Here is a 14080-nt window from a genome sequence, read left to right as displayed (position 1 = left end):
CTTTATACATCCTCCCATCTTTGGAGAACTCCCAAACCTTCGAGGCTGATGGCATTATCAATGTAACCTAATATAATAGTAGATACGGTTAGCGTAGAAATTTTGGTTGAATTTGTTCGTCAATGCGCGCTGAGATTAGCATGTTCGTCAAAGAAGCAAGTGTTCTCATACAGTGCAGTCTGAAATAGTGTACAGCACAAACTACACACAAGAGCACACTGACATACCTGCCAACTCTCACGCATTGGGCGTGAGACTCACGCAATCACCCCAAAAAAAAAATGAAAATGCGTGAGAAATGCGTGAGATTTTTGCCCCAATTTCCACAATTTTATATATACTATCATTGATACATCAATTGCCCCAAAACCAAATCTCACGCATTGCCCCATTCTTGGGTTGGCAGGTCTGAGCACACACCTTGTGACCCAGTAACTCCATTCATTCTGTTATTGTCATTTTTATTGTTATACTATAGCATGCCACAACTGCTTCGGTGTCACATTCCTGCGAGAAGAGAACAGCGCCACCACCCCTATCACTATCAAGGAGATTAGAGTTTGGGTATTCATAATTGAAGCAGTCACAAATGGCCGCTTTAACTTTTTGAAACTATTCTCAGCTTGGGTGTTTAGTTCCATTCCACCTTCTTGGCAGCCATGCTGTGCAATGGACCAGCAATGGTAGCAAACCTTTTGATGTACTGTCAATAATATCCTACAAACCCGAGAACAGACGTCAGGTCAGTCACTTTTCTTGGCGTACGCCACTTCTAAACAGCTTCGATCTTTTTAAGGTTCGTTGAGATGTCGAGTTTATTGACCACATGGCCAAGGTAAGTAATTTCAGTTTGAAATGGTATGTACATTGATGCTTTGTTTCAATCTAACTTTCTTCAACCTTTCGAATATCATCTGCAGATTTGCTAGATGTACATCAAAATTTGTTCTTATTACAATTATACCATCAGGATATAACAGCAAAGTTTTTTTAGTAAAGAACCTTAAAAACTTTATCCATTAGTCATTAAAAAGTTGCAGAAGCAGATGTTAACTCAAACTCGAAGGGAAGCAACTTCCGATGCTATAGATCACTATTGGTGATTAAGGCAGACTTGTCTTTAACATCCAGACTCAGGAGCACTTGCAAATAGCTGGCCAGAAAAACAATAGTGTTAAAAAACTTGCTTTTTGAGTGTGCTTCTAAATTATCCTCAATTTAGACATCCGTAGTCTACACGAGTGCCAACTTTTATTTGTCTTTCAAACGAGGATAACAAGTGAGCTCCCCTGTCTTGGATAGATGATTGATTCCTTGATTCAACAGATGCTGTACTTGGCAGTCAACATTTTGCTTCTTCTCATAGCTAAGCCATCTAGCTGACTGTCTGACAACCTCAGCTCGTAGCTTCTGGGTGACTTTCAGTAACTTCTGTACTACACAACAAGTTTTTCATATCAACTATAATTGTTTGCAGTTTAGTATTTTCTACCAACTAACTTTAAAAGTTAAATTTTGTCTATTTACGCGTAATTCTAACAATCTATAATATCTCCACAATCGTGTTGAATTATACTTACATGTATGTTACATTATGACTGATTAAATAGCACTGAAAGTGTACTAGTTTTACAATGAACTGCAAATGTTAAACTTTTCGCATGAGCAGATAACTCATACTTTGTATTTTCTAAAGTTTTGCACTGAATACTATTCAAAAAGTTCTTTTGAAGCAAACACGCTGATAAAATGCTTTTCATTACATGCCAAACCTTTTTTATTTGATTTCAAATAATTGGGGTAACAGAAAAGTGTTGAGTAATATTTATGATAGATTGGAGAAGAAAACTAAATATTTTTTTATTTATTGGCAGCTGCAAGAGAACACAACTATGATAATGTAAAGATGAAGTATAATTATTAATAGTTACTCCACATTAAGAGGTCACTGAAACAGCGATCACATCAAACAAAGACCAAGAAGGCCAACCAGCAAAAAAATGGAGGCTGAAAATTGGTTTGCACTTCCTTCATCGTCACAGGTAGTATATTCATCCCAGGCTACGCATTCAGATGGCCCATTTTCAGAAGGGTAGTAATTCATGAACCCATAACACATCTCATCCTATAACACAAATAGTAAATATATTGTATACAAGAATATAATGATTTGCAGTAGATACGAGTACTACATACATTTTATTAATGAGTATGAAGTCTGTTATGTTTCTATTAGAGCAGGTACTCGCAGACATAAGGATTCACATCAGAAACAACTACTGAAGACTCTCTTACCGAAGTTCCTTCTCCATAGTAAGTAATAGCATCCTTTGATGTGGATTTGTATGTGCAAATAGTCTTTACCTCATCTCCTTTCAGCAGCGGGATCGGAGGGTCAAATCTATGAAAAATGAAACACATCACTATCATTAGTGTATTCAATTAGCTTTCTGTATTCTGATATTCATGAGTAGAGATAGAAACCTGTGGAACAATTGTATTGATTACATATTAGATACAGTTTACAACTTTGACAAGAGACTGTCTTTCAAACGTTCAGTCAGATACACTCAGGTACAATCACAACTAGTTAACTAACTTTAATGTATAATAATAATTATAATATATTATATTAATTATTAATCAATGCTTTAGAAAAAAATAGAATCCTAGACTAAGATCCCTGATAGACATTCTATGAATTCAACATAAGTGAATCAGTCAGTGAGCATTTAAACAATAAGCTAAGCACTCTAGTTATATAGCCTTATATCCTTACACATTTGTGACGGGGTAGTCATAGCTGTACGACGACTCATCAAACCAGGTGTTGATAAGAACTCCATCTCGCCATTGCTCAATCCTTCCGGATGAACCTGCATAATTCAAATGATTCTTGTTTGTGTTATTGAAATATGTTGAATTATTGAAATATGTTGAGTTATTAATTGTGGTATTCTCTCAAGACTGATAAAAAGGGAAATACTGGCCAATGTTTCATCGGTATATAACTTTATAGCATATAACTTTACTCAACTGACTGACAACAGTAACCACATAAAACAAGGGATCTATTAAAGCACAGGAACAAAATTAGCTACCAACATAACTACACAAAAACAGAATAACCTACCAACATAACTACACAAGAATACAATTACCTACATGTACCAACATAACTAAACAAAAAAACAAAATAATCTACCAACATAACTGCACAAAAACAGAATAACCTACCAGCATAATTGCACAAAAACAGAATAACCTACCAGCATAACTACACAAAAACAGAATAACCTACCAACATAACTACACAAAAACAGAATAACCTACCAGCATAATTGCACAAAAACAGAATAACCTACCAACATAACTACACAAGAATACAATTACCCACCAACATAACTACACAAGAATACAATTGCCCACCAACATAACTACACAAGATTACAATTACCTACCAACATAACTACACAAAAACAGAATAACCTACCAACATAACTACACAAAAACAGAATAACCTACCAACATAACTACACAAGAATACAATTACCCACCAACATAACTACACAAGAATACAATTGCCCACCAACATAACTACACAAGATTACAATTACCTACCAACATAACTACACAAGAATACAATTACCTACCAATATGATTACACAAGATCCCACCAATATACTTCTTACCAATATAACTACATATGGGCCCGTGTGCATGTCGGCAAAACTAAAAACTGACACTTATGCAGTCTGTCCTTTGACTCATATATATGCTGTTGCATCACTTCCTCATGGTGCTAATGACCCAAGTGAATAAGGGGCTTTTTTAAATCACTCTGAAAATCAAAGCACATGCCCTGCTCCTCAAACTTTCTCTCTTAATTGTTAATGTTTGTAAAGACCAAAGATCAAGCATTTAGGTCTAGTTTTATTAGGTTTGTCCACATCTCCATGTTACCTACAAATATCCTCGACCAACAAACCGATAGACATTTTTAAAGTTTCATATTAATATTGAGAGTAAATTTTATACCAAGTACTGCTTTAGGTTTGTTGGAAAAATAACATAATTAAGTTCATGCTGAATCATTTAATTTCTCATTCTAGACTTACTTATATTGGTCAAAAACTTGGTTCATGCTGAATCATTTAATTTCTCATTCTAGACTTACTTATATTGGTCAAAAACTGTGAGTTGTTAAAAATGAATTTTTAACCAAGTCAAGTGTATGACATTATGAATAACTTGTGAACTTGAAACATATTGCATTTATAGCCAAATAAAATAGTCTATTGGAAACACAAACTAACAATTGAGTTGCATTAAAGGTTTGGCCATTTTGTTAAAAAGTCAATGGTAGAGCTTGTTTATCTGGAACTGAAAAAAGTTTAGATACTGACCAAGGTAGTGCATATGCAGATGGGCGGATGTGATGTAGATCGTGTTCTCCAATTTCATGTCAAGACAGTCTTTCGGACATGTTCCAGTAACGGTGAAGGCACTCTCCCCAGCAGGTATAGTCAGGTCTTCTTGCCCAGTTAAGAGTGAAGCCAAGTTGTTTGTTCTTAAGTTTGGTGTCAGGAACAAAGTGATGCCCGAAGCATCGCTGTAGTAACAACATAGTTAACCATATAGTAAGAGATGAGAAAGTTGGAATGTAAAAATTGAATTTGCATAGAGACTACAATTTTTAGTATGTAAAAAAACAAACGTCTACGTAATCGTAACAGAATAGCTTGGCAGTTCAAACGTAAATTCCTTTCTAATTCTTTACCATTAAAGTGCCAGCAGTTATTGCAAAACCTTCAAGCAAATACGTAACTGTTAACAACCACTTGTAGACTCATATGCATCTATATCACATCTATTTCTACAAATAGTGGAAACACTCATGTGCATAATGGAGTGTGATGGACAGGAAAAACTGCTGAAATGTTAAGAACCATGTTCACATTCAGTAGAGCTCAAAGTGTTATTACATTCTTATCATCATCACACAAATAACATGAAATACAAGCATAACTCATGTTTTCTTACTAGCTAGTTGATGATTCTTTACCAGCTACTTGTCTTTTTGATAACTTACAAATAGTTTGAAACGGATGTAGGGTTATTCCAGTGATGCTCCATCATAACTTGAGTAAAATGACCTTTTCCTACTAAAAACCCATCATCTGACCTTTGGCATTCGCCAGGTGACCCAACAGTCCAGCCTGCTAGCATGACAGAACATTCCTCCAGGTACATGCCACACGAGGATGGTGAGTTGTATGTGCTCGCTGTCAATAAAGTAGTGATTAGAATTATTGAAACAGGCCGCAACTGTCAAGAAGGGTGTCATTCATAAAAACTTCTACATGATTGGCCAGTAAGTTTCATTTTGCCGTTACAATGTGATGTCATTCATTATGTTAACCAGAATTAAAACTGGCCTTTTGTTAACACCTGATGGCAGATACTTATTTAAAACTTTTGCTGTTATTGATATGTTTATTTTCTGTTTAGCTTTTGCTTCTATAGATTTCAGGTGAAAATTTACTGAGAACGAATTTAGAAAAAATACAAATTATATAAAAATCTTTAAGTTGCGAGTAGTCTTCTTTATAAAAAAATGGACTATGAGGCCAAAATAACAAAGGAAACATAACCATGGACTATAGCAGACCTAAGGCTAAATTAAAAAAGGAAACGTTCTCGACAGCAGCTGTTCATCAAAGCTAGTTTTTCCTTGAAACGTTACCTGAATCTAATACATATTATTTACACTGTTATTCACCATTTAAGTGTTAGGTAATACATGAAAGACAATTCAGATGTTTTGGTCTGGTCATATGTAACAGGTATGTGCACAATTATTCTTAGAAGCGGAAAAGTGGTCGAGTGGCGTAGTAATAGCATGCTCGTCTTAGAATCCAAATGCCAGAGTGTAAAGGAGTTTGCCAGCCTTTACTTGGCACGATCTAGACTATTTCATACAGAAATAAATTGTGCGTGGTTTTGTTCAACTTTTTATTAGAGAAGGAAATCCACTATCCGAGGAGTATACGACCATTTGCTCTGCTCAACTAAATGAGCACGCTCCTTTATATATAATAGCATCACCCGTTTTGGCTAACGGCAAACGGTATAAGAATACCGGCTAACAAGGTGAATTGAATAGACAGGATTGCTAGTGTGTTGGTATGACAACAAGTGATGATAAGGGATAGCATAACGAGCAAAACAACGATATAATAAAAAGGACATAGGCCTACAATGAAATAAGACAACAACATGAGTTACGACAGGTGACAGCAAAACAAGTAAAACAACGATAAAATAAAAAGGACAACACATACAATAAAATAAGAAATGTAACGTCATGGCCCGGCGTCCACCACAAGAGTTCGATTCCTGTATGGTGCAAATTTGTTTTTACTACTCTTGACAGCGTTATATTGACAGCGTGGCTCTGGACAGCCAGATGGACGAGAGAGTTGAATGGATTCTAACGCAACTCTCTATGATACTAATTAATTAACACATCAACAAAATTATCTTCAAAAATGATTACATGAAAACTGAATTTGAGGAACACCAATACAATTTGATGTATCGCTGGGAGGTAGGATACAAAATTCCAAGTTGGTACTTTTAGTTTTAATGTACTATTACTCTGGGTAGAGTTTATCTCATTATAATAGATAAAATCGCTTTTATTTTTGTGTTTAAATATGAAATGAGCTGACTTACGCGGTGTCTCTGTGCAGCCGTAAACAATTGTATGGTGCATGATATAGGGATTGTTTATAACCGGTTGGCTGGCAAAGAGGTGGTAGACCTGGTCATCGGGAATATCAAATACCTGACACATGTAAGTTGTCTCTTGAGCTGGCACTGCAGTGTTGTCAAATGTTATCGTCCAATTTTTGGTATCTGCAAAAGGATTGATAATCTTATCTAGATATTGTGTGTGGTCATTCCATGTTTATATACTCAAGTAGTTGGATAGAGTTTGCCAGGTATTTCCTTTCTAATACTTAAACACTTCAAGTTTGCAATTTACAATTGAGCTCTTTAATCACAAAAGGCAAATTAAGATCTCAGTGTAGGCATTCACACAACTACCTGCCATTGGTTGAGTTTGTCTGGGTAAATGCATGCACACACACGCACACACACGCATACACACACGCACACACACACATACACACATAGACACATGTATATTATAAGACTTCTATTTCACCGCCGTGGCTTTCTATGTTTCAAACCGTTTGTAGTAGCGTTTATTAAAAGTGACGTTTAATTAGAGGGTGATGGTCTCTTTTTAGACCAGCTGGTCAGAATTTTAAAATAAAATTTATTGAAAAAAATATTAAAGATATTTACGATTAGAAAAATATACCAATAGCGGATGATTACTGGTAAGTAATCAATAATTCACTGGTGAAAATCAAATGGCAATAAAATACTCCCACAATAAAGTGCTTTGAAGATTATTACACTCTTAATTAGTTGCAAATCATTTTGGTGAACTCCCGAGAGCCTAAAGATCAACATGCTATTTGACAATCTATTTTTTCCTTCTTACACTTAAGGGTTCTATTAAATATAGCGCTTAAATAGAGGTTTTACAGTATCTAATATAGTCAAATTTCACCATGCAAAGTTGGTCAGCTTCGAGACGTGTCTCTTATAGAAACAACATTCTATGTAAGAGCAAGTTTTATAAAAATTCATAGAGAGATAAATACAAAAAGCTAAATTATATGTAAGAAGAACTGAAATAATAAACAATAAAAAGTTGTTATTATTATTATTATTACTACTATCACCCTTGAGACACGTGAATAAAGGTTTAAACATGGCGATGCTCAAACTCCGAGGTGAAACTTGGGCTAAATAAAGTCGTAATTATTTGATCGTATAAATTGTTTTTTTTGTAATTCGCTGTTGCTAATTGTGAATACAATTTTCAACATTTTCATTTTTAGAAGACCTCTCTAGCACTACACCAGCTTCTTACGACAAAGTTGAAGGGCTGAAAAGCATGATGTAAACTCACCAGGGTGTCCGATCCCATCGCAGGTGAAGTCACCAATAGTACAGTCTATTTCCCAGCTGTTCAGTTGTAGGCAAAGATCAGAGTCTGTTGGCTCACATACTCCAGGATGAGACAACCCAATGGTTAGCTCAGCAGCACCTGCACAAGCGTGTCAACAGAAAAGCACCTGAACATGCATGTCAACAGAGTAAACAGATAAATAAGGTGAAAAGAGACAAGCAAAAAGGGAGATGAAACCAAAAATGCTGATTCATCATATTATTTAACTACTCCATAGACTTGTTAATATAACCTACGTTTACCTGTGCTGCTCACATCTTCAGCTAAATAACACAATTGTTGATTATATAAGGTATTGATAATACTTTCTTATGGTACTCTTAACAGGACAATAGAGATAAACTAGTCTAAACTAGGCTGTACTTTGTACTATTATATAAGTTATTCCAACAATAATGGCCTTAGTAAAGGATGGACTCGAATATGTGTTACTGCGATAGTCATCGAGTAAAAACTAAAATCACAACGGGTTTTATCTATTAATTTGCATAACTCTCTCCTCCATCAAGCTGTTTATCTATAGTTCTCAAGCTATCCTGTGCAATAGAAGGAATTGCACATCAAGTCAACATGCTATAAGGAGTGAAATGCATGCGATTGTTTTAGGTTTGCCACTAGGTGTACATTATATGCCTCAGTTCTACTCTGAACCTGTGCAGCCATAGATATAGAACCCTAGTGAAATTGATAAATCTGTGCAGCCATAGATATAGAACCTTAGTAGAATTGATGAATCTGTGCAGCCATTGATATAGAACCCTAGTAGAATTGATGAATCTGTGCAGCTATAGATATAGAACCCTAGTAGAATTGATGAATCTGTGCAGCCATAGATATAGAACCATAGTAGAATTGATGAACCTGTGCAGCCATAGATATAGAACCCTAGAAGAATTGATAAATCTGTGCAGCCATAGATATAGAACCCTAGTAGAATTGAGACTTGAATGCTCAGACATTTACTCAACAGACTATGTTAGACTTTTATATTCTCCTCAGCCTTTTAAACTATCATACTGACAGCTTACCGAGTAGCATGAAAATAAATGACTAGATTTATTTCATGGTCCGGAAAATAGATGGCCATTGAAATTGATAACCAAATTTATGTTTCCGATAACTCTTCATTTGGTCTGTTTAGAAGTAGACAACTCCAATTTACTAGTTTATGATATTTTATAGGATTCCACGTCTTTGCTTTATAAGGCAGGACTTTCATCACATTGTCACTTATCCAAGATTAGATTTCTACCTGATGTCCAGACACAATTCGGGTCCCCAAGCTCTACACCATTTGACTGTCCATCACCATCGGAGTCTGCCCTACATAAGGCCTCAGTCCATGTCTAAATAATGATCATCCATGTTTCCGTTTCACACATTTTTATTTATAATGAAGTTATGACTTATTAGAATTCATTGACACATTTGAAGAAGAGGATATGCATTTTATTATTATTCGCATCTAAACGTATGCAAACATTATTGTTCTGACTTGTACATGAAAACCTATTATTTTTTATTCTGAATTTGAAAAGTCATTTAGTCAAAATATTAATTAAAATTAATCTCATTGTATTATTTGTTTAAAATAGCAATTTTGCCAATCATTTTTAAAGTTTGAATATGTGAAAACAATATATTTACTCAAATACTTTTTTATATTAGACCATGGTTATATAAATATACAATTTTATCTACATGTATGTAGATATATGTAGATATGTTTAGTTATAGCAATTAAAATCCTGTAATGACAAATCTGTATCGCATAAGATTTGATCTCTAAACCTCTCTTTCACAAGGCAAGCTAACCCATTAAGCTACACAGGGTACAATGGATACATTGGGCAAATAGTCATTATCTGTGTTAAAATACACCTAGCGACTCTGTGTTACACGCAACATCACTAAAGCTTGCTCTCACAACTTTTATTAGTAAGTTTAACAATAGGTGTACTAGCTAACTCAAATTAACCAATAGCTACTACATTACCTCTCACTGTTTATAAGCTATTTTTGTAATACCCGTGCAACACCGAGCATTCGGCTACTGTATATAGATGTGAAAAGAATGACAAAATGGATAATGTTATACCTCCAATTTGTTGGGCCTCCCAACTTTAGCGATTATATACATGAGAAAAGAAATGTATTTATCCAAAACCTTGTGTCAGGGTATATGCAGTTAGAAGGCTTTACGTAACAAACCCTATCAAAATTGATAAACAAACAGACACACAAAGGTTATATAGTCATACTTTGACATACGAGTGTCCCAACATACAATAAATTTAAGACACATACCAAATTCCCAGCAAAATTTTGGTCAAAGGTCAGGGGTTAGAGTTCAACATAAAATATTACTTTATGGAGGATTTGAACTCTCAACATTTGGCTTACCAGCCGACCAATAACACCTGGGCTAATTGACCACCTTGCAGCACTACTGAATAGTTGTGTACATACTTAATCTCTCTCTTTGATTGGCACACCTTACGCTCTTTCACTAAGCTGACTAGACTGTCAGACTAAACTAGTCTTTACTATGATAAGAGGTGTTCATCTATCTGAAGCCACAAGTAGACCAAGAAAAGATTGCACCACACATGAAGCAACCCTGGATATTCAGATCCTCACACAAGCGCTACCTTCTGCACCTCTCAACCACCTTTCAACATCCTAGAATGATTGTGCGCAGACTTGTTACATGTGATGATCTCCCACAGCATTTGGGACTGTCAGCATAATAGTCATATACAAAATTAAAACAAAGATTATCCAAAACTATGCCAGAGTCTAAAGTAGAAGTAGAAACTAAAGTACAATAGCGAGTGAGAACAATCCTTCTAGGATCGATTAGGATGCCTGCTTAGCTTACAGCAAGCAGAGGTTGTGCATGTTTTTTAAGAGCATTGTTGTACAAACAGCCTCTGTGATCTTGGCTGGACATGTCAAGTTCAGTAGGAAGAAGCGTCAATGACCGGGGAGACTCGCCCAGTTACAGAGAACAATTTAGGGTTAATGTCACTCCTGTCACCAACAGTTGCACCTTTGTGGTAATTGAACCCTAAGCTGTTGTCTGCAGGTCAGGGGTTGTAGACTAGGCCATCGCTTACAAGGGTAATTATCAGAAAAAAGAGGTTTCTATTGTATCTTTTACCTTGGAGATTTGGAAGTGAAAATCTCGTGGTAGTTTTGGTGGTAGAGTAAGTGATAGAATACTTACCTTTACTTACTCTAACTTACATTAGACATACATGTACATGTAGCTTAAATAAATTCAATTTATATCTTCTTTTAACTTTAAGTTTTATTTTTGCCATTTTTATTTGAACTTCTAGTTTCACTCTAAAAAGAATGTAATGTTTTGAATGTTGAAACACCATTTGTTGGAAATTCATGTCGAGACAAACATTTGTCATCAAATTCGTTGTGACAAATGTGCATCAAGGCTCGACTGCGTTAGACTTTCTAGTGGAATGAATCGTTTGGCCTATTCCAACCAGGTTAGTTCAACCTAGCGTTGCTATAGAGTGTTTTTTATGTAAAGAGGCTTATATGTCCAGCAATCAATAGCACTGTGATAATGAATGTTTGTATTATGGATGTGTTGCTATTGGCTTGGAGTGTCAGCAAATACTATCAAGAATAAAAATCAATACAGTTCAGTATAAGTTGGGAACCGGTAAGGCCTAAACGAGGATACGCCTTAAACCATTGTAAATCAATATCAAAGAACAGAAGATATCGTTGGTGCAGAAGGACTTTCCTTGCTTTGCTGCTGTAACAAAGCATAGCTTTTCTGCTTGTCCTAACTTTTGTTTTATCATTAATAAACTTGCTTGAACAATTTGCGTTAAAGTTGAAACTTAGGAATCAATTGGAACCAAATTTTGAAAAATTGACAAGAGTTGAACAACGGCAGATGTTCGGGTGGATGAGCAGAGATTTGTATTGGTAGTTACACTGTCTCATAATTAACCTCAAAAAGTGCTGTCTCTTTTGAGTTACTGATGTAACTGATAAATCGAATATGAAATAAATATTAACACTACAACTTGATTGCGAATTCTCTCTTGGATTTCTCTAACACAAATTCAAATAATAAATCATGAGTTAAATGAAAGCGAAATGAATTCAATTTTTAGCAGATGTTCGCTTGTACCTTCAAAATGTGACAAAATGTGTAAAATTTCATAAGAGCAAAATGTTAAATTCAGTCAAAGCCATTGTCTATATGACGAGTTGAGAACACAAATATTGAAGATAAAATTTATAGAAGGAGTTGGGATCTTTTGCACTTATATCAAATGTATGCAGTAGTTCCAGTTTTTAGCTACCAGCATTGATAATCTGTGTACTTACATTTCCAGCATCTTGAAAGGCAATTCCAAATGGGTTTCTGGCTCCTCCCCCTAGAACATTTTCATGCCCGACTCCTCCCCATATGTAGTTAGGTTTGCATGGGTGCGGTACGCTCGCCCCATTAGGTATGCGGTCCTCGTAAATGTTGTAGCCATGACAGGCAGTCAAGTACGACACAAACAGCGCTGTCCTGCAACATGGTAAAATATTGCAATTGCATAATTTGTTTTTGAGATCAAATCCAGCACAAAGCGGATACATCTTTTCTAAATTTTAAAATCTTTTTCAAGTCTGTCCAGCTATAGCTGGACACACAAAATGACAGACTGAGATTTATACATACATATTGGGTAGTTTACAACAGCCAAATATAAGCTATTATACTATATAAACATATATATATATATATATATATATATATATATATATATATATATATATATATATATATATATATATATATATATATATATATATATATATATATATATATATATATATAGATCAACTCAGGTGAGTTGCAGAATAGTGCGCTAATGGGAACAGCTAAGATCTTGAGGCGAGTGCTCAAACTCCCAGGTCTCTGGTAGGAGACCCGAGTTAGAGCAGAATTTACCACCCATACAGGGTATCCGGGGTGAGGAAACAATTTTTATATATATATTACCATAATATAGATCATATACTTTTCTTGTAGTCAATTTAAAATCATATAGATCATATACTTTTTCTGTAGTTAATTTATAAATCTCCATTATTAAAACTAGTACATTGGCACTAACAACTTATCTAAATGTTAATCATCACCTGATGGTCTGATATTGACCTTGAAAAGGATTGATTGTATGAGCAGTTGTAACTAGGTGCCATTACTATCAACTCACTATGAGAATCATCTAGACTTTAACAAGAATCAAAGCTGTCACTAGTATTTACCCCATAGGGTAGCTGCCTCACCACAATTGATACTTACCTCAGAGTTTTCCAGCAGACCTCAAACATGGCGAATTGATTAGCTAGAAATGAGTGCAACATGTGATTAGAGAAGGAGAGAGATGTTTTTGTGCTGTTGGGCAACTATTGTTGGGTAAGAATTGTGAAAGGTTGGCCTAACTTGGACAGCTTTTGTTGCTTCTATTGATCCACCTATGCCTTTCATATGTTCATTTGTTGACTGAACAATGGTCAGGTGTACTGTGACCTAGTATAAGTATTATACTTAAAGAATATACATAATACTACTGACTGTCTCTATTATCATTCTTCATTCAATCTTTTCTGACGCGCTTCTAGGGCTGCCGTAATATAGGACTCAAACAAAACTGCTTTTCCAAATTCAAACACAATGTAATAGTTAATGGCCAGTGACTAATTAACAAATTGCAGCAGCAAATTTTGTTTGATTCATTGATTCGTTGTTTGATTCTATAATTATCACTGTAGTTTTATACCTTGAACATTAGCTCCATATAGCTCATCTGATTCATAAAAACTGACAACACTATAATGCTCCGAATGGCAAGAGAGATTTTCAACACTTTGCTCGTCATCCCCATTCTCTTAGTTGGCTCATTGTGTGAAGCACTTTAAATAGTCCCC

General features: G+C 35.2%; 1 protein-coding gene across 1 annotated transcript; it reads right to left on the bottom strand.

Annotated features, from left to right (window-relative positions):
• Window positions 1-1803: 1803 nt before the first annotated feature.
• On the bottom strand, window positions 1804-13483 carry LOC137390507 (tyramine beta-hydroxylase-like). Its single transcript, XM_068076836.1, has 10 exons — window positions 13455-13483; window positions 12482-12671; window positions 9366-9459; window positions 8054-8191; window positions 6739-6921; window positions 5093-5285; window positions 4407-4612; window positions 2780-2876; window positions 2296-2401; window positions 1804-2125 (listed from the first exon to the last, which is right to left on the bottom strand). The coding sequence occupies exons 1-10, from the start codon at window positions 13481-13483 to the stop codon at window positions 1961-1963; spliced, it is 1401 nt and encodes a 466-aa protein (XP_067932937.1). The 3' UTR covers window positions 1804-1960.
• Between the last annotated feature and the right edge of the window lie 597 nt (window positions 13484-14080).

Source organism: Watersipora subatra, chromosome 3 (genome assembly GCF_963576615.1).
Source record: "Watersipora subatra chromosome 3, tzWatSuba1.1, whole genome shotgun sequence".
Lineage (NCBI taxonomy): Eukaryota > Metazoa > Bryozoa > Gymnolaemata > Cheilostomatida > Watersiporidae > Watersipora > Watersipora subatra.
This window is presented reverse-complemented; position numbering and strand designations above follow the sequence as displayed.